At 57.5% G+C, this 24,542-nt stretch overlaps 3 protein-coding genes across 5 annotated transcripts in view; all 3 read left to right on the top strand.

Annotated features, from left to right (window-relative positions):
* Positions 1 to 14,554, top strand: part of LRRC4B (leucine rich repeat containing 4B) — a 35,211-nt gene extending 20,657 nt beyond the window's left edge. Inside the window, exon 3 of one of the 2 annotated variants that reach the window (XM_033129594.1) lies at positions 12,057 to 14,554. In XM_033129594.1, the coding sequence (XP_032985485.1) occupies positions 12,057 to 13,898 (1,842 nt within the window). In that variant the 3' untranslated portion in view covers positions 13,899 to 14,554. The remainder of the gene's footprint in view (positions 1 to 12,056) is intronic. The other variant, XM_033129593.1, reaches the window with a different exon arrangement.
* A 2,585-nt stretch (positions 14,555 to 17,139) lies between these two features.
* Positions 17,140 to 19,296, top strand: ASPDH (aspartate dehydrogenase domain containing). Of its 2 annotated transcripts, XM_033129603.1 has the most exons (7): positions 17,141 to 17,291; positions 17,510 to 17,654; positions 17,910 to 17,994; positions 18,088 to 18,237; positions 18,319 to 18,539; positions 18,609 to 18,763; positions 19,107 to 19,296. In XM_033129603.1, the coding sequence occupies exons 1-7, from the start codon at positions 17,237 to 17,239 to the stop codon at positions 19,148 to 19,150; spliced, it is 855 nt and encodes a 284-aa protein (XP_032985494.1). In that variant the 5' UTR covers positions 17,141 to 17,236; the 3' UTR covers positions 19,151 to 19,296. The 2 variants fall into 2 exon arrangements, with proteins under 2 accessions (XP_032985495.1, XP_032985494.1); XM_033129604.1 differs by lacking the exon at positions 18,609 to 18,763 and having other exon boundaries at positions 17,140 to 17,291.
* A 136-nt stretch (positions 19,297 to 19,432) lies between these two features.
* On the top strand, positions 19,433 to 23,557 carry JOSD2 (Josephin domain containing 2). The gene is made up of 5 exons (XM_033129651.1): positions 19,433 to 19,806; positions 20,303 to 20,462; positions 22,014 to 22,139; positions 23,027 to 23,221; positions 23,304 to 23,557. The coding sequence occupies exons 2-5, from the start codon at positions 20,317 to 20,319 to the stop codon at positions 23,401 to 23,403; spliced, it is 567 nt and encodes a 188-aa protein (XP_032985542.1). The 5' UTR covers positions 19,433 to 19,806; positions 20,303 to 20,316; the 3' UTR covers positions 23,404 to 23,557.
* Positions 23,558 to 24,542: the final 985 nt, after the last annotated feature.

The raw sequence follows: 24,542 nt of genomic DNA, 5'->3' as shown, positions 1-24,542 counted from the left end.
CTGGTTCTTCCACACATGCTGGATTCTGCCCTTGGGATCAATTCCTACAGGTGGAATTGCAGGGCCGGAGGGCAGATCAGAGAAGCGCTGCCTCGTCAGCCCTGTGTGTCCTGCTCATTTGAGTGTTGTCCTCCCTCGCGGTGGCAGTGAACCCCCCAAACACACATGCACGCGCATGCACACACGGGGTGTGGCATCAAAGCTCTGTAGAGATGGTCTGAGTTCTGGAGACTTGAGAGCCTTCCCTGTCCATGGTCACTTGCTTGTCGCCTGGCTCCTGCACAGACTGTTTTGAGGGCAGGGACTTCACCCATTCCCTTCTGGTCTCCCCAGCACCTGGAGCAGAGAGAGCCTGGTGCACAGTAGGTACTCAGCAGACATTTGCGGGTGAACGGAAGGAAGGCACACTTGCGAGCTCCCACCCAAGGGACTTGGCAGAGGCAGGGGATCATCTGTTAGCGGAACAGGCGTCGAATCCCTGTGGCGCTTTGAGAATGGGGGTGCCCTGGGGCTCCTTTCACCTGTTCCCACTGCCCTGGCCTGTGGAGCAGTGAGGATCGTGGGCCTCATGGGGAGTGCGGGGGACTCCAAGGGCACTGACCAAGTGGCTACGCTGAGTGGCCACACTAGCCTCTCACGGGGACAATGGTGGCGACTTTTGGGGAGGGTCAGAATACCCTTCAGTGACATGACGGGGACAGCACATAGTGGAGGTGGTTGTTTGAATGCCCTTCATGGCCAAAATAACATTTTTCAAAATCAGCAGTTTTCCGTGCTCCCCTTACTGTGCTTGAGACTGGAGGGGGCCTGCAAGCCCAAAGCCCGCGGAGACACCGTCTAAGGCGGAGGCCTGGGGATGGACCTGCCCTCTGCCTCGAAGCCCTGATGCCACTCAGGCTGAGCCACGTGCCACTGTCCTCACAGCCCCCTGGAGAAGCAGGGGTGGAGCCGGGGCACTGGCTGAGGAGGCATCCTTTGACCAGGCAGGTCCGGTGCCACCCTGCTCCTCTGTCTCCTGGTGGGTCCGGGTAGAAACTGCACCGCCGGGGCTCGGCCAGCCCACTCTCCTCCTCCGTGAGACCCCCATCCGGTCACCTTCCTCCCTCACTGCTTGTGTCCTGGTCCCGCTCTGGTCCCCTCTTCCCCAGAGCCAACCACCCTCATGTGCTTATTGTGGAGCTTTCTGCTTGTGTGTATTCTGGAAGATGTGTATTGTTGCTTTGTGTGTGTATAGTTTTAATGTATGTAAGTGAAGCTGTGTTATAGACGGCTTTCTTTGTCTCACTGTTTTCACTCGGCCTGGGTTGTTAAGAGCCCTCCACATGGCTGTGTGTGTGTGTGTGTGTGTGTGTGTGTGTGTGTCTACTCGTTGCTTTAACTGCTGTAGAATTCCCCTTGATGGACACCCCCCCATACGCTGCCCACCTACCCCCCAGTCAGGACAGATACCCATGAGGCTTCACGCTGCCCCCACCACAAATCCTCCCTCGGGACCCCTTTGGGACGTTTGTGGTAATGTCTTGGAATATACACCAGGGGGATTGATGGCTCAGAAGTCATGCACTTAACCTAACAAAGCACTAATCCCAGAGGCTTGTAGCGCTGCCCTGGGTCCCTCGGGGGTCTGCCGTAGGTCACGTGGGCGAGCGTGTGAGTGCACTTGGCCAGGAGTGTGCTTCTGACCTGAGGACCCAATCAGCCCCTCCGAGGGACACACTCAGAGGCACTGGAGAGTTAGATCGGCCCAACAGCTATGGGACTGAGGAAGCAGCCTGTGTCCCTTACAGTCGTGACCTCAGTTAAATAACTCACGGCATTTTCACCACACGTGATGCCACCACGTAGAGCGGAGTTTCGAAGAACAGCGAATGACCCAGGGAAATGCTCAGAATACAGTATTGTGCTTTCAAAGGATTCAAGTAGGATGTCCAGTTTGTTTTTAAAACTTAATTTAAAAAACAACACCAAACAGGGACCACCCAAAAATGTTAGCAGCACTTATGATTGCAGGGGACAGTTGAGTTTTGACTCAAACTTTCCTCAGGTGTATTGTCAAGCCCCTCTGGGCCTCAGTTTTATCACCACTAAAATGGGGGTAATAAGTCTCCCTGCGTCACAGAGCTGCTGAGAAATTTGATGCCACCATGTGCCAGGCATGCTTTATGGCCCCGGGGACACAGTAGTCGTTGGCAGATCAGATGAGGCAGCACATGTGTGATAAGTTAGCCTGGCAAGTGGTCAGCTGCTGAGGATGCCAGAGAATGTAGACAGTGAGACCGTTGTCACGGTCGGTCGCCATCGTCTTTCTTGACTCAGAGAAACGTCAACCTCAAAAGCGTGTTCTCTGAGCTCCCGCCCAGTCCAGGCAAGCCCCACTGGTCCCACAGCCCACCGACGGGACCGTGGACGCCAGCCTCAGTCACTGCTGGCTCCAACACTCAGCACAGAGCCTGCTGTCCTGTTAAATTACCGAATCAGAGAAGCCATGTGGCTTCTGAACCTCATGATAGCCACAGGGGTGGGGGGGGGGGGGGGGCGGTCTCATCTCCACTTTTCAGTTGAGCACACTGAGGCAGAAAACCCATGTTCCCCTTCCATTAATTATGTTTCCTCTCTGAGCCAGCGGCCCGCCAGGAGGGAGGGCTGGGAGGCTGCGTGCGGCCCCCAGTGTCACTCCAAGTCCTAGTTCCATGATCAGCAAACTTCATCCTCACAACCATCCCATGAGTGGTCCTATCCTTATCCCATTTTACAGATGAGGAAATTGTAGGAGAGTGAGACTCCTGTGCAAGAGGCACAGTGAGTGGGATTGGGACTTAGCCCGGCAGGCTGGCTGCAGGACTTGATTTCTTAATGCTCTTCTGATGCTTGCGAATTTGCAGCTCTGGGTCCCGCGCCCTGGTGACTGGATTCCTGTGCTGGCTCTGGCCTCATCCTTGCTCATCAGGATGTTTGCCTCAGTTTCCTCCTGGCCTTCATCTGTCTCCCACCCCCAGCCAGAATCACCACATCATCCCTGGGCTTTAAACCGGCCCCTGTTCCCCTCGCAGTGAAGACCTTTCTCAAGCTGACTGTCCTGGTCACACCCACACCGCACTCAGGGGCGCCCTCTGCTGGGCCCGGACGCCGCCCCAGCCCTGCACTTTCAGCCCTTCCAGGCCTCGTCCTTGAATCACCACACTCACTGTTCGCACTTGCCTCTCCTGCCTGCCTCGTACCAGTCACTCCTCCTCTCGCTTACAGATACCGGTGCTTTAATCCTCACCCCACTGTGAAGTGGATCTCGTTTCCACGTGGAAACAGGCTCCCAGTGGGGAGCCCAGCTGAGACCTCGAGTCCCTCTTCCTCCTATGTCTGACTGACCCCGCTAATGTGTCCACAGCACCCGGTTCATGTCCCTGATTGGTTTATTGAGCACCTAGTGTGTGCCAGGTGCTGCTCTAGGCACAGTGAGCAGGACAGGTACACACTCCTGCCCCTGTGAAGCTGGGTGGACAAACAGGGCAGAAGGCACACGAATACAGCTGACCCTTGAACAATGCGGGGGGTTAAGGGTGCTGACACCTGCCCAGTCCAAAGTCTGTGTATAACAAATCTCCTCCAAAACTTAGCTGTCCCTCGGTATCCGCGAGGGGGGTTTTCCAGGACCCCTTGCAGATACCAAAATCCATGGATACTCAAGTCCCTTATATAAAAATATGGTGAACAATGAGTACAGTTGGCCCTCCACATCCACGGACTCCCAACAGCAGATTGGATACAGTGCATGTATTTATCGAAAAAACACCTGCAAGGTTCAAAGCCGTGTTGTTCAAGGGTCGACTGTATGATGCAGCACATGCTAGATGGGAATGAGAGGCGAAAGCCAAGCAAGAGAGGCAAGATGGGGTGGCGGGGGCAGGGACACCGTCCTGGGAAAGGAGATGGTTGATCCCTGAGTCCCCACCTAACCTGTTTTCCACTCCACCCAGCTGCTGCCTTAGGCAAAGCTGGGGTGCATTTAGACACGAGTGCATTCTTGTGATATAGAAATACCCCTGCATTATTTGCACCCAGGTTTAGATGCCTGTCTGGGCTCCTGGGGGTGGGGCATCAGGCCTGACTCAGCACCGAGGACAGGGCCTGGCCCCAGAGGCCTCAGGGGACAGCTCCTAGGTGGATAAGTGAAAGAAAGTGAGCGGAAAGGAGGGAAGGAGGGAAGAGGATAGATGCGTGGATGGATGGTCACAGAATTGAATGAATGGGGCAGGCGTCGGGAGGAAGAGGTCTCCCCGGGCAGAGATGGTCAGGAGGCTTATCCAGGAGAAAGGCTTTCTTTGGAAACCTTAAGTGACGAGGGCCCTGCCGAAGTGCAGAGGCTGAGATGGTGCTCTGGGAGGGGACTGCAGGAGCTCAGGTGAGGAGGAGCGGAGGAGAGTGACAAACACGGACATGGATGGTGGTGCATCCCTACTAGGTGCCGGTGGTGCCCTAAACCCCTGACGTGTGAAAAGGCGTTTACTCCTCTCACCCATCCCAGGGGTCTTACAGACTCCTTTGCAAGCCCCAAGAGGTCTCAAGTTCACCTCAAGTCACACAGGTTGTACAGGGGCAGCCTGACCCCAGAGCCTTCACCACGCGGCTGCCCGGCTCAGCTCCACACACCACGCGGAACAGCTGGGGGTGTGTGGGCACAGAGGGCATTCGGGGTGCTGAAGGCCAGTGGAGTTCAGGCTTTTTCCTCTCCAGGAAAGGGTGGGGGCTCCTGGGCTCGGGCCAGACTCCTTCGCCACCCCCACCTGGTGTGGCGGTAGAAGGCTAACCTGTGGTGGTGGGTGCCAGGGGAGCTGAGCGGTTGGTTGGCTCCAGCTGTCCTCACCGAGTATGGCTTCTCCAAGGTGCGCATGGAACCTCTAGACACCCTACTGCTCAGAGGTCGATACCGGCGTGGCCTGGAGCCTCCTAGCAGGGGCAAGTTTAGGATTTGTTGTGGGGCTGGGAAGGAATGATGCAATAACAGACTTCACTGAAAGAGGAGGCGCTGTGGTCTGAGTGGCAACCTGCTGCTGGGCTGGGCTCGTTCTCACTTAGTCCTCAGGGCCCCGGTCGCCACCCCACAGAGGAGGAGGCCGATGCCGGGAGGCTGAGTCTAGGCCTGAGTGGCTCCGTGAGTGACGTGGGGGCCCGCAGTAGCCCCCATGCCTGCCAGGCTCCAGCCACATCCTGGCAATCAGGGAAGTCCCCATTGAAAAGGGAGGGACAAGTCCCTCATCTCAGGGAAGGAAGAAACAGGAGAGGTCATCATGAAAGCAGCTGGTACAGAAAAATAACAATGTTTTTAAAAGTTGTGAATATAAAAAAAATTTGACTCAAAAAGAAATACAAAAGTAAGTTCAGGGGTACCTCGGTTTTCGAACGTCTCCGTTGACGAATATTTCTGTTTACAAATGCCGTAAATTTTATGGATCTATGGTATCATTAGATAGTAAAATTCACGTTAAATTTGCAGTTTTAGGCGTTGATTTTAAAGGTCTGGAATGGATTAATCCATTTTGCATTACTTTCTATGGGGGAACCGAGGTACCACTGTTCACTAAATTTTTGTTATCAGTTCATTACATTCAAAATGTATAAAAACAATTTATCTTAATAGTGTTAAGATGAACAATTCACTTAATCATTTTCCCATCACAGTTAAATTTTTAATAAAGGATTTCTTGACAGTTTATTTTCTTAAAAATTCCAACAGAACACAGTGGGTTTTTTTCCAGCAATAGTAGCATTCACTTTCCACCAATGAAGTTGCAGGATAAAAGAGAGGGGAGAAGCCCCCCCTGGGGGCTGGAGGTGGTCACTAATGGAGCCCTCGTCCCTTGCCTGACTGGTGTCTGTGTCCTTGACACTCAACGCGGAGCCAGTGTGGGTGAGAGTGGGCTTAGCAAATGTGGGTGATGAAGTGAGGGGCCTGGGAACTCGGGCCATAAGCGGTCGTCAGAGGTAGGACCCCAGGCCTCGTTCCTCTGCCACACGGCAAAATGTCAGGCCAAGGCATCTGGCTGGGAGGCTGGGGGCATTGGTCTGCTCCAAGAACCACCTCGTCCATCCCACTCTGTCAGCAGCCACAGGGTGACCTGGCCCCTGGCCTCAGAGAGGGTTTGCGATCACCTTCTCTGGACGAGGGAGTTTGAAACTGCTGTGGAAGCCTGTGTCTCCCCCTGCAGCCAGGACAGCACCTGCGACCTGTTACACTATTGCGCTTAACATGATCATTCGTGTAATTATTACATTTAGTGTCTCTCTTCCCCACTCGAGGTCAGGCTCTGGGAAGATGGTGGTGGCTGTCTTGGCCACAGCTGGCCCTCCAGAGCCCCACGTGGTGTTTGACACAGAGCAGGCACCTAAAGACTGTCAAATGAACAGATTGATGCACAGCACAGGTAATGTTTGAATGACGAGCTGTGTTGCTGAGAAAAACACACTGAAACCTGCGAAGAGTCCCGCCCTCTCAGTTCAGGGTGGGGACCTTGTGTTTAGATTCTGGAGAAGCAGACTTTGAGAGCTGGTCCCGCTGCTTTGGAGCTGTGAGGCTGAGGGCCAATGACGTCGTGATGTCCTCCACAGACAATGGGCCTCCCCTGTCGGCTCCCTCAGAACTGCTTTATCAATCAAGAAATAAACAATGACAAAGAGGCACTTGGGCCGGGTGCACGAGGGGTAAGCAGGAGTTTTCCAGGTAGATTAAAAGGGAAGGGCGTCCTGAGCAAAGAGAACAACACATGCAAAGGAGGAGGGCCTGGTAAGATAGTTCCAGGAGCTGGTACAGGCTGAAAGGTAGCTGGAGCGAGGGATGCAAGCGAGGGGCCATGTGGAGGGCAAGGCGAGGCAGGCACACTCCAGGCCAAGCAAGGCTTCCGACGCAGGCTGACTCTCCTCTGAGGGCACTGGAGAGCCATGGAGGGCTCTAGAGGAGGACAGAGGCAGGGTCAGCTCTGGGTGTAGCAAGACCCTGGAGACGGAGTGAAGGGGACAGAGTGGAGGCCGAGCAGCTGGAGGCCTGAGCTGGGTGGGCCATGGGATGGAGAAGAGAAGACTGTCAAGGAGACATTCAAAAGCGCTAGAACCATCAGGCTTGCCGGCTGACCCCACAGATGAGGCAGGCGGTGGGTGGTTCCGGATTGAAGTCTGCAGGTCGGCTTTTGGCTGGGAGGGTGGACTGGAGAGGCTGTGCTGAGAACAGGGACCCTGCAAGGAGGAAGGGGCAAGGGGCGCCGGCAGCACTTCCCTGCTTGGTTTGCAGAGGGGCTTCCTGGGAACTGCCCCCCCACCCCCACCAGCAAGTGACTAAGACTGGAAGAGGGCGCCACTTCCTCAGAGTTCTCTCTGGCACCTGGGCCAGCAATCCCTCTGTTCTCCACTTCTCAGTCAAAAATCTCAAGTCTAAACTCTCAGAGTCCCCCTTGTTCTCTCCCTGGTGATCAGCGATAATGGGAATGTCCTATTATTATTATTATTATTATTATTATTATTAACAGAAACAGCAGTGAGGGCCTACTCTGTGCTTCGCCAGCATTTACCAGGGCGATGACAAAGGCATCGTGTGCAAAGGGTGCTGTGGTCATGACGTCTGGGAAACAGAGTGGGGCAAAGCAAAACCGTCCTCTCCCGAAGGACAAAGGGCATCTGGGAACTTCGACCCACTGAGCACTGGAACTTCTGGGGGAGACACGCGGGATCCCGATGCCTTTGACTGGGAAAGATTTTGTCATGTTGCTGTTTAGCACCTCAAGGGATGGTCCTGTGAGAAAATGTGGTGGGAAATGTGCAGGCTGGGCTGCAATGCATGTGTCCTCGGATGGATGAAGAAACCAAGGCCCCAGGCGCCCACACAGCGGAGCCAGGGTTCCAGAGCTCAGGCCCCCTGTCCTGCCCCTCAACCTCCTGCACAGACAGGCACAGCCCCAAGGCCAGCCAGCCGCAGAGGCCCCACGCCAGCTGGGGGCCTCCCCGAACCCTCCTGCTGCCTCCCAGGCCAGCCTGCCATCTTCTCTGCCCTTTGGTCCCCAGGAAGCCAGGTGCTGCAGGGGCCACCTCCCCACTGGCAGGAGCTTCCTTAGGCCAATCACCCACCAGCTTGTTTTAGGTGAGACTCACCCCCTCCTGGGTGCAAAATACCACTTTGTCCAGGTTTTGTCCAGCTGAAGAGTCAGCCATATTCACCGCAGGAAATTAGAGACCGCGGAAGCATAATAAGGACAATAAAGGACGGGTCCTGTCCATTCCATGTCAGCGTCCAAAAGTAGGGGTCGCCTGGGAACAAGTTCTAGATAGCCAGGACATCGTTTTTGAAGTATGTTTCACGATATAGGAAAATGCTCACAATATAATACTGTTATGGGGAAGTGCAGGGCCCAGGAGAGGATATCATCACCACAATGTTGTAAAAACACGAAAAAGATGATGGAAACTACATCCCTGCATTGTACGCACAGGGAAAGAGATTGGAGGTGTGCACCCAAGGTTTCCACATAAGTGAACTCTGGGTACAGGCACTTTGGCTGATTTTTCTTTTCTTCTTATGCTTTTTCCTAAAATGAGTATATGTTGCTTTTATCAGAAGAAAGAGAGTTGCTTCGTTCTTCTCTCTAACCTGGTACCCAGCACAGGTCTGGTCCCAGGAGACTTCGGTTGGTGTTCATTAGAGGAAGGAGGGCTGGTTGGGAGGGGACGTCCCTTCCTGGACACCTACTCTGTGCTGTGCATTTCCTCTGTCATCCAATTCCACCCCCATCGTCCCTGTAAGCCGTTCAAAGTGACTTGAGGAATCCAAAGTTTTGAGAGCCCAAATGTCCCTTGTCTGTCTGTCCCTTGCACCCTGAGGTCACAAGGACCCTCCCTCTGGCAAAGGGCCAGGTTGTTTTCCAAATTCCCAGGAATCTGGTTTCCACCTAGGGAATGGACCCCAATTTTTGTCAGGAAGGACCCCAAGAGGGGACAGAGGCAGACAGACAGCTGGGGCAGCAGAGCTCAGGGCGGGGGCCGGGGTAGGTAGAGGGGTCAGGACGTCCTCTGGAGCAGGTGACAGACCCTGAGCTGGGTGCTGAAGGCAGAGGAGAGGTAGCCAGGAAAGGTGTTCCTGGCAGAGGGAACGGCAAGTGCAAAGGCCTAGAGGCAGAGATGAGTCTGCCTTGTTCGGGGACTTGCTAGGACAGGAGGGAGATGGGAAGGAGAAGGGGAGAAGGGCTTGCCAGGCAGGGACTGCGTCTTAATGGGGGGTGGTACCCTCCTGTCGTCCTGGTCTGTGTGGAGAGGAAGAGTCTTGTTCTGGGAATGACGGGGCTCCGGGACGGCTGTGAGCTGGGAGGGTCAGAGCTATGGGTGTAAACAGACCTTCCGTGGCCAGATGTCCAGGTGGGAGAGGGGCAAGCTGAGCTGGGGCTGGGGCCATGGACTGGAGAGGAGGGGACAGAATGGGGAGCCAGAGAACAGAGGGCTGGGCTCGGGAATTGGGGACAGCAAGTGTCAGACTAACAGCCCGATTTTTGCCGCCCTGGAGCCATCCTCCATAGGTGGCCGCAGTGTAGCCTTGGGTTAGAAGGCTCAGGGCTCTAATCCCAGTGGCACAGCAGCAGATACTCAGCACCAGTAATAACATTAATGATGACGATGTGACGTGAGCCCTTGAGCACTCTGGAGGAGCTGGCACTGCCTGTGCGCTGGCCCTGTGACCTCCTTTCAACTTCCTGACTGTCCCCGAAGTGGTTGTCATCATTGTCCCTTCAGGGCCAGCCATGGACCTGAGGCCCCAATTGCTCGAGTGATAGACCCTACAGCCAGGGCAGGGACATGGGATTAAATGGAGCTCTGTCTTCATGGCCACACCTGTGGCCACATCTGGAGCTCTGTCGAATGGTCACAGCGATGCCATCCGTCAGGTCAGTGAGAGGTGGCCGTGCGGGTGGGGCCCTGGCCAGTCCCCACCTCCCTGTGCCTCCATTCCCTCTTTCCTGAAATGGGGCCCTAACGGTCCTCTTCACAGGCTGCTGGGGCACAAAATGTGATTGTGCTGTAAAGCACCGTGGCGACAGGAAAGCACCCTGTGACGTGTGCAACCCACACGCCGAGCACGTAAACTGTAACACACACGTGGGATCGGAAGGCCGGGTGTAAAGAAAGTCAAATTTCTCATTCAGTTTGCATCTTGATTACATGTTGAAATCATAATATTTGGGATCTACTGGGCTAAATAAATGTCTGATTAAATTGGTTTCACCTGTTTTGGGTTTTCGTTTAACGTGGCTTCTGGGAAATTTAAAATACATAGTTCGCGGGGTATTTCTGCTGGATTGTGCTGGGGTAAACAGTGGCTAACTGTTTTATGAGTGTGATTGTACCAGGAATACTATTGTTCCTTATGCTGGGTGCGTTTCAGGTATGGTCTCGCTTTTTAAACTTTTTAAAAAGTGCTTTTCTACTGATTATAAAAGTAGTTTTTGTCCATTGAAGGCAAAAAAAATAACTAAGAGTAAAAATTTCCCATAATCCCCAACAGCTGGAGTTCACTGTAAAAAGAACTCAGACTATTTCCTTACAGTCTTTTCCTGACACTTATGTGCGGCCACCTAATTCTTCAGCCTCTTTTTAAGTTTTACAAAGTCTCGACCACACAGTACGCTGCTTGGTGCTCTCCATTTCCCCTTAATATTATAATGCGAGCATCCGATGGCTATATAGACTTCTGTGCCTCAGTGTACCCGGCATGGTGATCAGTGAGGAGACTCTGGTGAGACTCTGCCTTCTAGGCCCAGCCCAGCACTGCCGCTCCTGGGGCTCCGCAGCCTCAGCCCCAAGAGTGGTGGCCATGTTCAGGGGTTAAGAGCCTGGACTCTGGAGCCAGACGACCTCGGTCCAATCCCAGGTCTGCTGTCTCCAACCTGTGTGACCTTAGGCAAGTCGCTGCACCTCTCTGTGCCTCTGTTCCTTACCACTTAAATGGGGAGAATTTATAATCGCTCATGTGAAACGCTTGTTTTGGCATTCTGATAGTAGAAAGGTAATAATAACACATAGCATACCTTTTCATAGCACCTCAGTGCATCTTATGCCCCTAATCAAACGTGCGAATGTTTCTAGAGTGGAAGGTTTGAATAGTCACATGAGTGGGATCAATAAAAGGCCTTAGCAGCTTGTATGAGTTCTGATCAGGTTTTGCCACCAAATGGGATTTGGTGCCAAAGTAATGAAAAATCTGGTTTTCTGAGCTGATGGATTTCAGTTTCAGGTGTTGAGTAAGTACCTATGGCACAGGACGGTTTGTTGGATTAAATCAATTGTTGCCCATAAAGCATTTAGAACAGAGTCTAGCACTGAAGACGTGCTCAACGCATGTTAGCTGCTGTTTAATCCTTTTTATTGAGGTGTAATGTACATATAATAAAATGTCCCCGTTTTATGTGCACAGTTTTGACAGCTGCATTCACCCATGCAACCACCACCCCAATTTCTGTCACCCCAGGAAGTTCCCTCACGCCCCTTGCCGGCCTGTCCAATACACACGCCCAGAGACACCGCTCAGCACGTCTAGAGCAAAGGATGAATGGGGTCCCCCCGCTTGTACACTGTGCGTCTGGCTTCTCGTGCTCAACACGAAGCCGGTGAGATTCACCCAAGCCGTTGCGCGTGTTGATCGTTCGTCACTTATCACGACTGAGCCGGAGTGTTCCACTGCACCGCACGGCGCGCTGTCCTTCCCCCTTTACGGACATATGGGCGACCTCCGGTTTAGGCCAGAATGAACGCAGGGGGTGTGAGCACCCACCATAGGCAGTGGGATTGGCCTCTGTCCCCATTTCTCTTGGGGAAAGTCTCAGGAGTGTGAAGGCAGGGTCGTGGGGTACGTCTCAGGTTGATAAGAAACAATCAGACCGTTTTCCAAAGTGGTCTTCCGATCTTACTCTCCCGCCCGAAAAGATGGAGAGCTAGGGACGCTCCGCCCCTCGCGCGCCAACGCGTGGCGGCTTGGCGCTCCTTACCCTTCGTTTGTGCGTCACTGACTGGTGTCTCTCCCGCCCCCACCCCAGGTGATCCGCACAGATACATTCAAGCATCTGCGGCACTTGGAGATCCTGCAGCTGAGCAAGAACCTGGTGCGTAAGATCGAGGTGGGCGCCTTCAACGGGCTGCCCAGCCTGAACACGCTGGAACTGTTCGACAACCGGCTGACCACGGTGCCCACGCAAGCCTTCGAGTACCTGTCCAAACTGCGGGAGCTCTGGCTGCGCAACAACCCCATCGAAAGCATCCCCTCCTACGCCTTCAACCGCGTGCCCTCGCTGCGGCGCCTGGACCTGGGCGAGCTCAAGCGGCTGGAGTACATCTCGGAGGCGGCCTTCGAGGGCCTGGTCAACCTGCGCTACCTCAACCTGGGCATGTGCAACCTCAAGGACATCCCCAACCTGACGGCCCTCGTGCGCCTGGAGGAGCTGGAGCTGTCGGGCAACCGGCTGGACCTGATCCGCCCGGGCTCCTTCCAGGGCCTCACCAGCCTCCGCAAGCTGTGGCTGATGCACGCCCAGGTGGCCACCATCGAGCGCAACGCCTTCGATGACCTCAAGTCGCTGGAGGAACTCAACCTGTCCCACAACAACCTGATGTCGCTGCCCCACGACCTCTTCACCCCCCTGCACCGCCTGGAGCGCGTCCACCTCAACCATAACCCCTGGCACTGCAACTGCGACGTACTCTGGCTGAGCTGGTGGCTCAAGGAGACGGTGCCGAGTAACACGACCTGCTGCGCCCGCTGCCACGCACCCGCCGGCCTCAAGGGCCGCTACATCGGAGAGCTGGACCAGTCGCACTTCACCTGCTACGCACCGGTCATCGTAGAGCCGCCCACGGACCTCAATGTCACCGAGGGCATGGCCGCAGAGCTCAAGTGCCGCACGGGCACCTCCATGACCTCGGTCAACTGGCTGACGCCCAACGGCACCCTCATGACCCACGGCTCCTACCGCGTGCGTATCTCCGTCCTGCACGACGGCACCCTCAACTTCACCAACGTCACCGTGCAGGACACGGGCCAGTACACGTGCATGGTGACGAACTCGGCCGGCAACACCACTGCCTCAGCCACGCTCAACGTCTCAGCCGTGGACCCGGTGGCGGCCGGCGGTGCTGCTGGTGGTGGGGGCAGCCCAGGGGGCGGTGCTGGCGGAGGGGGCAGTGGTGGCTACACCTACTTCACCACGGTGACCGTGGAGACCCTGGAGACGCAGCCTGGAGAGGAGGTCCTGCAGGCACGGGGGACAGAGAAGGAGCCGCCCGGGCCCACAACCGACGGCGTCTGGGGCGGCGGCCGGCCCGGGGATGCGGCCGGCCCCGCTTCCTCGTCCACCACTGCACCTGCCCCACGCTCCTCAAGGCCCACGGAGAAGGCGTTCACGGTGCCCATCACGGACGTGACAGAGAACGCCCTCAAGGACCTGGACGACGTCATGAAGACCACGAAAATCATCATCGGCTGCTTCGTGGCCATCACGTTCATGGCCGCCGTGATGCTTGTGGCCTTCTACAAGCTGCGCAAGCAGCACCAGCTGCACAAGCACCACGGGCCCACACGCACGGTGGAGATCATCAACGTGGAAGACGAGCTGCCTGCCGCCTCGGCCGTGTCCGTGGCCGCCGCTGCCGCTGTGGCCAGCGGAGGTGGCGTGGGCGGGGACAGCCACCTGGCCCTGCCCGCCCTGGAGCGCGACCACCTCAACCACCACCATTATGTGGCCGCCGCCTTCAAGGCGCACTACAGCAGCAACCCCAGCGGTGGGGGCTGCGGGGGCAAGGGCCCGCCCGGCCTCAACTCCATCCACGAACCTCTGCTCTTCAAGAGCGGCTCCAAGGAGAACGTTCAAGAGACGCAGATCTGACGCTGCCACTGCCCGGGGGGGCCCCGGGCTCGGGACCTACTGGGACCCTCCCCACAGCCCCAGCCCCTGCGGACCGCCCAGGGAAGGTCGGGGAAGACGGGCGCAGAGCCCATCTGGACCCCAGGGCGGCTGGCCCAGCAAGGACAGGGTGGGACCCCAGGCATGGAGCCCCGTGGTTCTGGGTGACCCGAGGCGATGTGGGATTCAGGAGAAGTGGCCGGAACCCTCCGCTTTTCCTCCTCCCTCTCCTGACCAACCATCCTGGCCCTCTATCTTCCAGGGGAGAGGAGCTTTTTGGAGGGGCGTCCTTTCCCTTTACCCCCAACGACCCTCCTTTTACGGTTCATTTTTTGCAGTTTGACGCCTGTCCCCAGCCCCCACCTGTCCACCCTCGAAACTGAAGAGAGAGACACATGGTCGTCAGCACCTCCAGACCCCCTGGCCCTGCCCCCTACTGAGTCCATTCCTGTCCTTTAGGCCCCTTGGCTGGGGGTGGGGCAGCCTCAGCCCACCCCCACAGTCGCCCCAGCCCTCACCCACACCACGGACTCTTTTGATACTGAAGGGAGGTTTGCGTCAACGACTACCTGCTCTGTAATTACTTTAAAAAAAAAAACACGGAAAAAGTAAAAAAATATTTTTTTTGGTCATGAAAGCATGGAGGAGAGAACAAATGAAGTGAATGTGGGTGGGGAGCAGAAGGAGAGGACGTTGCAGGCCCTTCAGGAAGGGGGGTGCTGGCCCCTCGGGTGCTGAGTACCCTCATCCTTGAGCTCAGAGGTCCCACAAGGAAGGGCTCAGTCACCCGGCACTAGTACTTAATCTCCCCACTGCTCTTTTGAGGTAGGCACTGGGGTCCTCTCCCCTGTCCCCACTTCTCAGCAGAAACCGCGGGACCCGTATTAGTTTCCTGGGGCTACTGCAACAAGTAGTAAAAACTGGGGGGCCCAGAGCAGCAGGAATGTGGTGTCTCAGTTCTGGATCCGGGAGTCCGCGATCAGGTGTGACAGGCTCGGCCCCCAGGCTCGGCCCCCTCTGGAACCTGTCGGGGAGGACCCTTCTCTGCCTCTTCCAGCTTCTGGTCGCACCAGATGTTCCTGGCCTGGTGGCAGCGTCACCCCGATCTCCACCAGGCGTTCTCCCTGTGTCTCCACATTGCCTTCCCTCTGTGCACGCTTGCCTCTGTGTCCCAATTCCCCCTTTTTATAAGGACATGGGTCATGTTGGATGATGGCCCTCCCTACTCCAGCATCACCTCATCTCAACTTGATCGTCTACAAAGACTGTTTCCAAATGAGGTCACACTCATAGACAGGACTATGTATGGAGGTCAGGACTTCAATACATCTTACTGAGGGACACAGTTCAGCCCATGACAGAGCCAACCCAGAAAGCGTCCATCCCCACTGCAAACCCATTCAAGACACTGCCACAGAGAAGGCGGGACACAGGGAAGGGGAAGGCGAAAGGGAGGGAAGGAGTAAAGTGGTGTGAGGTGCTGTAGCTGCAGCTGGGGCCTGCGGGGCAGGACAGAGCTGCACTTCCATCTTGTTAACGCAGAGGCAGGACGGATGGGGTCCGGGACTAGGAGGGGACTATGCTGGTGCTCAGAAGGGAAGGGGGCCGCATGCAGAGCCCCCAGAGCCAGCAAGTAGGAGCAAACCCAGGGGCCACCCAGGACAGTGGGCAGCTGCTGGTGGGGCTGGGGGAGGCCAGGGTGCTGGCATTTCAGCCTTGGGAGGGCTGGGCTCCCCTGGGCTGCCATCTCTTGCTGTCTAGACAGGCAGAGACCGATGGAAGCAGTGGGGCCAGTCTGGATGAGGGGCCAGTCCAGGCCGACTTGGCCATGGACACACAGCACTAGGCCGGGGAGCAGGCTGGGTCTCAGCCGTGTTCTCTCTCACTTCAGCCCAACCTGGCAGCACATACAGCAGGCGTGGGTGCTGTGTGCGACACTCAGGCCCCATGGAGTTGAGGACTGAATGCGGAGCAGGCAGGAAGCCCCCAGGTGCCCACCAGGGCCCGGTGTGCTCTGGGAGGGCCTGGCCCCAGTCCAGGGTGGCCCTGCCCCTCTCCCTGTCTGTTTCTGCCCCGCAGCATCTTATCTCCTCCCCCACCTGAGGCTCCTAAAGCAAATTCTTCCCTTATCGGCTGCCAAGCTCTCTGTCTGCACGTCTGCTCTGTCGCCTGTCAACTTGGGACTCTACCCCTCACTCCCTCTTTCATGCTCTCTTTCTCCCTGGTCCTCTTTCAGAGCCAATCCTGGTTGCCGTGGCAACGCTGCAGCGGGTACCAGGTGGCAGTTGGGGGCAGGGAACCAACACTGCCGCAGCCTCCACCATTTCCAATGCCGGGCACCCACGAGGTGCACTGGCTGAGGCTCATTTTGGGGGGCATTCATGGCCTCCCCAGGCCTCAAAGGCTTCTCACTGACCTGTGGGAGGTGGGGAGTGGGGAGGGACAGGTTTGGGAGTGAGAATACAGCACAGGGTGGGGGGGCCAGATGGCACAGCTGGGGAAGGGGAGGATGAAAGATGAGAAGTCAAGGTGAACTGAAGGAGGTTCTGGAGAGGGGCTGCGGTGAGGGGAACTCCATCTCCCACTGCGATGTGGGGAGACGACGGGGTATGACCAGGCCAGGCCTCCCTCGGACCTTGTGGTGGGGAGGAAATGATGTCTTGGCCCGGCTGGGCACAGAATGGCAGCCAGCCCAGAGGAGATGGGGGCAGGGGCTGGAAGGATGGCGATCCAGGGTGGAGAAACAGAGATGGAGACGGAGAGAGATCGGAGAGATACAGAGACCCAAAGGGAGCACAACATGAAGGACCATTGAGTGTTGACAAACACGGTGCCGAGGTGCGGGGCAGCAGCCGCAAGGATGGGCACTGGAAATGCACAAAGGGCCAGACGGAGAGCCCAGAGGCCCCATCACCATCTCCTCTCCCTGCTCCCAACCCTCTCAACCCCCACCCCAAGCAGGATGCAGTTTCCATGACAACCTGGCCGGCCAGAAGTGGGGGCAGGGGACTGCAGAGGAAATTTTCCACATCAGCAGGAAGGAAGGAGTCATGCAGAGAAGCAGCCCATACAGTGGGGGCCACGCAGGGCCAGTGGAACCCCAAATCATCATGCCCACTGCCCTCAGGATGGTCACCCTGCCCCCACCCAGCAAATCTGCACCCTCACCTCTGGGCCTCTGCTGGGAAGGGGGAAAGCTTGGGAAAGGCTCAAGGGTCAAATGTCCAAAGATCAACGGCTGCCCAGGCCTGGTGTGTGTGTGTTGGGGGGGCAGTCAGCAGACGACGGTGCTCGGATCGCAGACCACCAGATTCAAGGACATGGCCCTCGACAGGGTCCCGCGGAGGGTGGGGGTGGTGGGCTACGGCCGGCTTGGTGAGTCCCTGTCTGGGGCCTCTTCCCCAGGCCCCCTCCTGAAGCCCCCAACGCCCCCAGGTCCTCCACAAACACACCTTTCATCTATGCCTTTATCTGTGCCCTGGCTGTCTGTCTGCCTGATCATCTTCCATTCCCCACCACAGGGCTCCATCCTTCTCTGTGTCTCTGTCCCCCTCTCTCTGTTCCCCTCTCTGAGTTTCTTTCCCTCTCCCTAGGACAGTCCCTGGTCTCCCATTTGCTGACTCAGGGACCAGAACTAGGCCTAGAACTTGTTTTTGTCTGGAATCGCGACCCAGGACGAATGACGGGGAGCGTACCCCCCTCCCTGCAGCTCCAGAACCTTGCTGCTCTTGGGGAGAGGTCAGTGACCTCGCCATGAGTGGGGCTCCCTGAAGCTCCTGTTCTGGCCTTCCTTAGCTGCTGTGTGACCTCAGGGGAGTCCCTTACCCTCTCTGGGCCTTGGTTCACCCAAATGTGAAATGAGACAAGCCCATACATCCTGTTCCCCCTCCCAGGCCAGGGTGAAGAATGACAGGCCTCTATAGACTAAGGAAATCTGGGGAGGGGAGGCCTAATACCTCTCCAAGGCCCTCCCCCATCTCTCCCCTCTCCCAGGCACCCTGACCTTGTGGTGGAAGTGGCCCATCCCAAAATAATCCACGAATCTGGGGCACAGATCCTGCGCCACGCCAATCTCCTGGTGAGCCCTGCCTCTTCCGCCTCGGCCCCACCCCACCCCAAAGTGGGATCTACCCATCCCGACCTCAGTCCCTCCCACCTTCACCTACCCCAGGTGGGGTCCCCGTCAGCACTCGCTAACCAGGCCACAGAACAGCAGCTCCTGGAGGCCTCGCACGAGTGGGACCATGCTGTGTTCGTGGCCCGGGGGGCCCTGTGGGGTACTGAGGACATCAGCCGACTGGATGCAGCTGGAGGCCTCCAGGTGAGGGCCTGTGGGCTCCCCAGGATCCAGAAGGGGCCTGCAGAGACCCCAGGGCCCCCTGACCCTGGCTCTTACTTCTAGAGCCTCCGTGTTACTATGGCCACACATCCTGATGGCTTCCGGCTTGAGGGACCCCTGGCGGAAGCGCACAGCAGCGGGTCTCGCACTGTGCTGTATGAAGGCCCTGTCCGTGGACTCTGCCCATTTGCCCCCCGCAACTCCAACACCATGGCGGCTGCTGCCTTGGCTGCCCCCAGCCTGGGCTTCGACCGTGTGATCGGGGTGCTTGTGGCTGATCTCAGGTGAGCTAAGCTGGTTGGGAGTTTGGGCTGGGACTGGGCCAGCCAGACTGACCACCCTGCTTGCCCCAGCCTCACCGACATGCATGTGGTGGACGTGGAGCTGAGCGGACCCCCAGGCCCCACAGGACGGAGCTTTGCTGTGCACACCCACAGAGAGAACCCCGCCCAGCCAGGCGCTGTCACCGGCTCAGCCACTGTTACTGCCTTCTGGCGCAGCCTCCTGGGTGAGGCCAGGCCCCTCCCCAGTGCTAGCGGCCCCCGGCCCCAAGCCATGGGCTCTACGCTCTGCAGAGCTTGGGTCTCGATCCTGCAGTTCTGCTTTTGTGTCTGTTGGTTGACCTTTATTTCTGAATCTCCTTAACCTTCTATGCCATGACTTTGAATCTTTTTATCTGTGTCTCTGTCCACTCCCCAGGTCTTTGTCCCTTTTGCGGGGTCTCTCTCCCACTCTGGGTTTTGGTCCCTTTCTCTAGGTCCCCTCCACCCCAACCTTGGTCTGTCCTTTCCTCCAGGTGTCTCTCTCTCATTTCTCTGTCTCGGCCTTTCATCCCTCGTATCTGCCCGCAGGCTGCTGCCAGCTCCCCTCAAGGCCTGGGATCCATCTCTGCTGAGAAGCCTTCAGTAGAAGACATCCTCCTCTCCTTTACCTCCCCACCACCACCGTCCTGCAGCTGCCCTGGCCTCAGTTTCCCCGGACCTCCCTCCTGTCTCAGTAAAGATTGGAGGTTCTTACTGCACAGCCTGGTGTCTCTACTCCCTTGTAATTCTCTGTGACGTCAAGCTGCGCATTCGCACTATACATTACGCCATACCAGGGGGCGGGAACCCCGGGAGCAAAAAGCCTGGAAGCTATCGCGAGAGCGGACCCATTACATTTCCCAGAATCCTCTGAGCACTAGGGGGCGTGGTAGTGAGCGAAGGGGACTCTGTAGGGCACACTTCCGGGATTCTCCGCGGAGAACTACAGTCCCCGAAGTTGCAGCCCCGCGGTCTCCGAGCGGTAGCGGAACTTCCGGGCCACGCTGGCCCAGACGTTCCGTGCGGAGTAAGGGCACTTGCGGAGACCGCCGGGAGTCGTAGTCCGGCACGCGGCGGCCGCCGGGAGCTGTGGGCCGTCTGGCCTGCCCAGTCAGCGCCGTGCTGCCCGCCCCACACTCGGAGCCTACAGTCGCCGCCCAGGGGGATGCGGGAGCCCCTGGTTCCGGCGAGGAGAGAGGCAGGCGGCGTGAGGGGCGTTGCTGGGCAACGGGCAAGCGCTGCTGTTGGGGTACGGGTTGGGGAAAGGGCTCTGTTACTTGGTGTCCGGGGAGGGGGCCCTGTTGCCAGGTGACAGGAAGAGAAAACCCTGTTGTTTAGTGACAGGGGACGGGAGTCGTCTTGTTGCTAGGCGACCAGAAGAGACCCTGTTACCTAGAGACAGGAAAGTAGAATTCCTCTGTTGCTAAGTAACCAGAGGAGAGACTTGTTACCTGGTGGGGGGGTTCTCTGTTGCTAGGTGACCACCATAGGACCCTTTCACTTAGGGATGTGGTGGGGGTATTCCTATGTTGCTAGGTGAGCAGAAAAAGGCTTTTTCCTAGGAATGGAGGATGGAGGGTGTACCTATTGCCAGAAGAGCAACCCTGGAAAAGGATGAAGGGCCCAGTGTTCCCTCAGGCTGCTCTGAGCCCCAATCTCAATGGCGGTGCCCCTAGGGTCTGCTGACAAGTTGGGCCTCTAGACCCCAGTCCCCTGAACACCTTCTCCCCCTCCCCCCCGAGCAGGAGCCGAGGGCGGCATGTCCCAGGGCCCGGGAGCACAGCCGAGCCCGCTCCCCGTGTACCATGAGCGGCAGCGCCTGGAGCTGTGTGCCATCCACGCCCTCAACAACGTCCTCCAGCAGCAGCTCTTTAGCCAGGAGGCTGCCGATGAGATCTGCAAGAGGTGACCGTCACCCACCCAACCCCTGGAGAAGCAGGGCTCACAGAGGCAGAGCCACCCACCTGGGTCTCAGCGAGGCAGGGGCAGAGCCCAGCGGCTTTCTGCTGCCCCATCACATGCCTAAGCTGGACGCTGGGACTCAGAGATGGACATGTTGCCTCCCTGTTCATCCCCAAGCCTCACCCCAACTCAGGCCTCACCCTCTCTTATGTGGGCGCTGGTCCCCATTTTCCCTCTAGCCTCCCCGTTTCTGGGTTTTCTCCTCCAGTCCATCCTCACATGCCCCAGTGCTGCCCCTGCCTCTCCCCTGCTCACAGCCTTCCCGTGGCTCCCCAGCTTCCTGGGGAGAAGTCCCAAGGCCTGCAGCCTGATATCCAAGCCGCTCCGTGCTCTGTTCCCCACTGGCCTCTGCAGCTTCACATCTCACTACTCCCCAAAAACCACATTCCTCTCCCATCCCTAAAGGACCCCCACTATGATGCCCCTGGGCCTTTGCACAAACTGTTCTTTCTGCCTGTCACGGCTTCGTCCTCTTCGCAGCCTGGAATGTTCCTCCTCACTGTTCAAGATTTCAAACATCACTTCTTTATTATCTCTCTGCCTCGTCCCCCTCCTTCTCCCACAGCCCTGGCCCCAGCTCAGTACCCGTTGTCCCTTGGATCCCCCCTTCAGCCTGCCGTCTCTCCACCCCGGGCAGGCTCCACAGGGCCCTGTACCCAGAAGAGACCCTGTCTCCCTCTCTCTTGCTTGAGGCCCTCCCGTGGGCCCCCAGCATCAGCATCCTCAGGCTGAGTCTTATCCCCTCAGATTGGTTATTAGAGAGTTGACTCATCTCCTGTGTCATTCAACACAGTCGTGCCAAGGCCATCCTGGAGACCTAAAGATGTGTCCGATACGAGCCCTGCCCTGAGGGGGCCAGACAAACAGAATACACAGAAAAATAATATACAGATTTCGTCCTTTCCACCCCTCCCACTGCTCTGACCACCAAGAGCCCAGAGAGAGAACAGAGGTGCTGTTGTTCCGAGGAGGCGGGGCTGAGAGACGAGTGTTGGCGGGGTGACCCTCCTGCTCTGGGGGACAGCTGGAGGAAAGGCTGGGGGCAGGATCACAAGAGATGTGGTTGGAGACAGGTGGCTGGGAAGGGGCTGGTGGGGGCTGAGGCTAGGAGGCCAGCGGGGACCTGACCATGTGGGGCCTCTACGGCCAGGCTGAGGGGCTGGCACTCTATCCTGGGGTGACAGGGCACCAGGCAGGGCTGGGAGCAGAGGAGGGCAGGGTCAGCACCAGGTGTAAAAGATCCCCTGGTCCTGTGGGAGATGGACGGAGGGGGGAGACGAGGCTGGGTGAGGGTCCCGGTGGCAGAGGACAAGGCCTGAACAGGAAGGTGTGGTTGGAGGACAGGCAGAGTAGGGCCTGGGGCTGATGAGTCGCAAGGGTTAAAGAGCGGGAAGAGCTCAAAGGGTGGGTGACTCATGGACCCTGGGACTCTCCTGCTCTGTGGGGAGGCTTTTCAGTGACCCCGAACTCAGACTCTGATCACCCCCCAACCAGGTTGGCCCCCGACTGCCGGCTGAACCCCCATCGCAGCCTCCTGGGCACCGGCAACTATGACGTCAACGTGATTATGGCCGCACTGCAGGGACTGGGCCTGGCCGCAGTGTGGTGGGACAGAAGGAGGTGGGAGGCTTGGTGCCGTGGGTGCCACGTGATAGTGGATGCCTCGTGGTGGTGGTCAATGTGGAGGGAATTAGGAGGAAGGGGATGGGTGGGCTGGAGGGAGGAAGAGGGAGTGGGATGGAAGGTTTCCATGGTGGACGATGGCTGGCAGACTGATGGGCTGGGAGGTGACAGGAGGGTGTGTGAGTTTCTGGATGGTTGATGGATGGATATTGGGTAAATTAATGGTAACTGGGTGACTGACTGGAAGGTTAATGGCGCTTGGATGTGTTGAGTAGATGGTGATTGGGTGATGGGCTGTGTGAATGGTACGTGAGTGGCTGAGAGAATAAAGGATGGCTAGTTACCTGATAGGCTGTGGACAGCAAATAGGTGGGTGGGTGGGTGGGTGGGTAATGGGGGGGTAAAGAGTGGGTGAGTTGGGTGGCTGTTGAAGAAGCTTGTGGGTAGGTAGGTGGCCGGTTGGATGGTGGTGACTGCGTCAGTGGGTGGATGGTGTTTGGGTGAACAGTAGATGGGGCATTGGATGGTGAGTGGCGGTTAGTTGTTTGGGAACTTCGGATGGGTGGTGGGTGGGTGGTGTGTAGTGGATAAAGGACAGATCAATGGTAGATGTGTGCGGAGGGAATGGGGAGTTGGGTGGACGGTGGTCGGAGGCTTGGATGGCTGTGAGGTAGTGGGATGAGCAGTAGAAGGACGTTGGATGGCTGCTGGGGGTTTTTCATGGGTGGGTGGGTGGGTGGGAGAACAGGTGAGTTAAAGGAAACAGGGTGGGCTGACTGAGGAGGGTCCTTGGTGGGTTCAGGCGGCCCCGCTGTAGGTCAGCCTGGGCCGCGCACGCTCAGTGCCGCTCAGCCCTGCCCCCGTGTCCGGCCCCGCCCACACAGGCCCCTGTCCCAGCTGGCCCTGCCCCAAGTGCTGGGGCTGATCCTGAACCTGCCCTCGCCCGTGTCGCTGGGGCTGCTGTCCCTGCCCCTGCGCCGGCGGCACTGGGTGGCCCTGCGCCAGGTGGACGGTGTCTACTACAACCTGGACTCCAAGCTGCGGGCGCCTGAGGCCCTGGGGGATGAGGACGGCGTCAGGTGAGGGGGAGGCGATGAAGCCCCTTCCCCCAGAGGCCAGCCGAGGCCCCCTGGACCTCAGTCTCCCTGTCTGTCCGCCCAGGTCCTTCCTGGCAGCCGCCCTAGCTCAGGGCTTGTGTGAGGTGCTGCTGGTGGTGACCAGGGACGTGGAGGAAACGGGCTGCTGGCTTCGCACAGACTGACGCCGTGGAGGAGGGAACCACTGCCGTCCACCCAGCGTGTCCCTGTGCGGCTCCTGTGCCTGCGCCTCAGGGACCCTGCGGAGGCCCCTCCCCCTTTCCCCACCTCTGCTTCCCAATGCCGCTGCTGCCTCAATAAACGTGCAGATTTGCTCCAGGCCTGGCCCGAGTCTGACTGGGGCCCCCTTTTCTTCAGTTACTCCTGTTTATCACAGGCCGGGCACCCAGGCGGGCCATGCCAGGAACCCTAATGCTGGCTCTCTGCTGTCCCCCAGCTTTGTGACCTCCTGCGAGTCACACTGCCCTGGACCTCAGCTTCCTCCCTGCCCTCGTGAGGCCCACATTCCGGTGGCAGGGAGAGACCAGAAGTGAACAAATAGGTGCCAGTAGAGTGTTCGGAGAGAGAAGTGCCAAGGAGAAAGCATGGGTTTATTTCTTGACTCTCAATTCTATTCCTTCAATTGCAGTAGTGGCCTCAAAAGATGTCCCCGGCCTAATCCCTGGAACCTGGGGATATGTTCAGTCACATGGCAAAGGGGAGTGAAGGCTGCAGAAGGAGTCAGGGTTGCTCTGGGAGCTGACCTTGACATAGAAAGAGGATCCTGCACTCTCCGAAGGAAGGATGGTGAGGGTTCTGAAAGGTGGAGAGGGAGGTAGGAGAGCAAAGCCAGAGAAAGACTTGAAGAAGGCAGCAGGCAGGGTCTGAGAGCCAGCGCCCACATGGGGGCTTGGAACACACAGGGCCATGAGCCAGGAAATGAGAGCGGCTCCTAGGAGCTGGCACAGGCAAGGACGCAGACTCCCCCTGGACCCCCAGAAGGAACTCGTCCTGCCCACACTTTGACTCTAGTCCAGTGAGACTTATTTTGGAAGTCTGGCCGCCACAAATGTTAAAAGAATAAATGTGTATTGTTTTAAGCCATGAACTTTGTTAGAGCAGCCATGGGAAACAAATGCAGTGTTAGGGTTCATTTAGGGCGGTGGGCCTCCAGGAGAAGGTGTCATTTGAGCAAAGACTGGAAGGAGGAGAGAGAGGGCGCCATGGGCAGGTCTGGAGGAAAAGCATTCCAGGAAGAGAGCGGCCGTGCAAAGGCCTTGGGGCCTCGTGTGGAAAGGGAGAGGAAAGGAGCGGAAGGTGGAGA

This window comes from Rhinolophus ferrumequinum, chromosome 15, assembly GCF_004115265.2.
Source record: "Rhinolophus ferrumequinum isolate MPI-CBG mRhiFer1 chromosome 15, mRhiFer1_v1.p, whole genome shotgun sequence".
In the NCBI taxonomy this organism is placed as follows: domain Eukaryota; kingdom Metazoa; phylum Chordata; class Mammalia; order Chiroptera; family Rhinolophidae; genus Rhinolophus; species Rhinolophus ferrumequinum.
The sequence above is the reverse complement of the archived record's forward strand: the minus strand, read 5'-3'. Positions and strand labels throughout refer to the sequence as shown.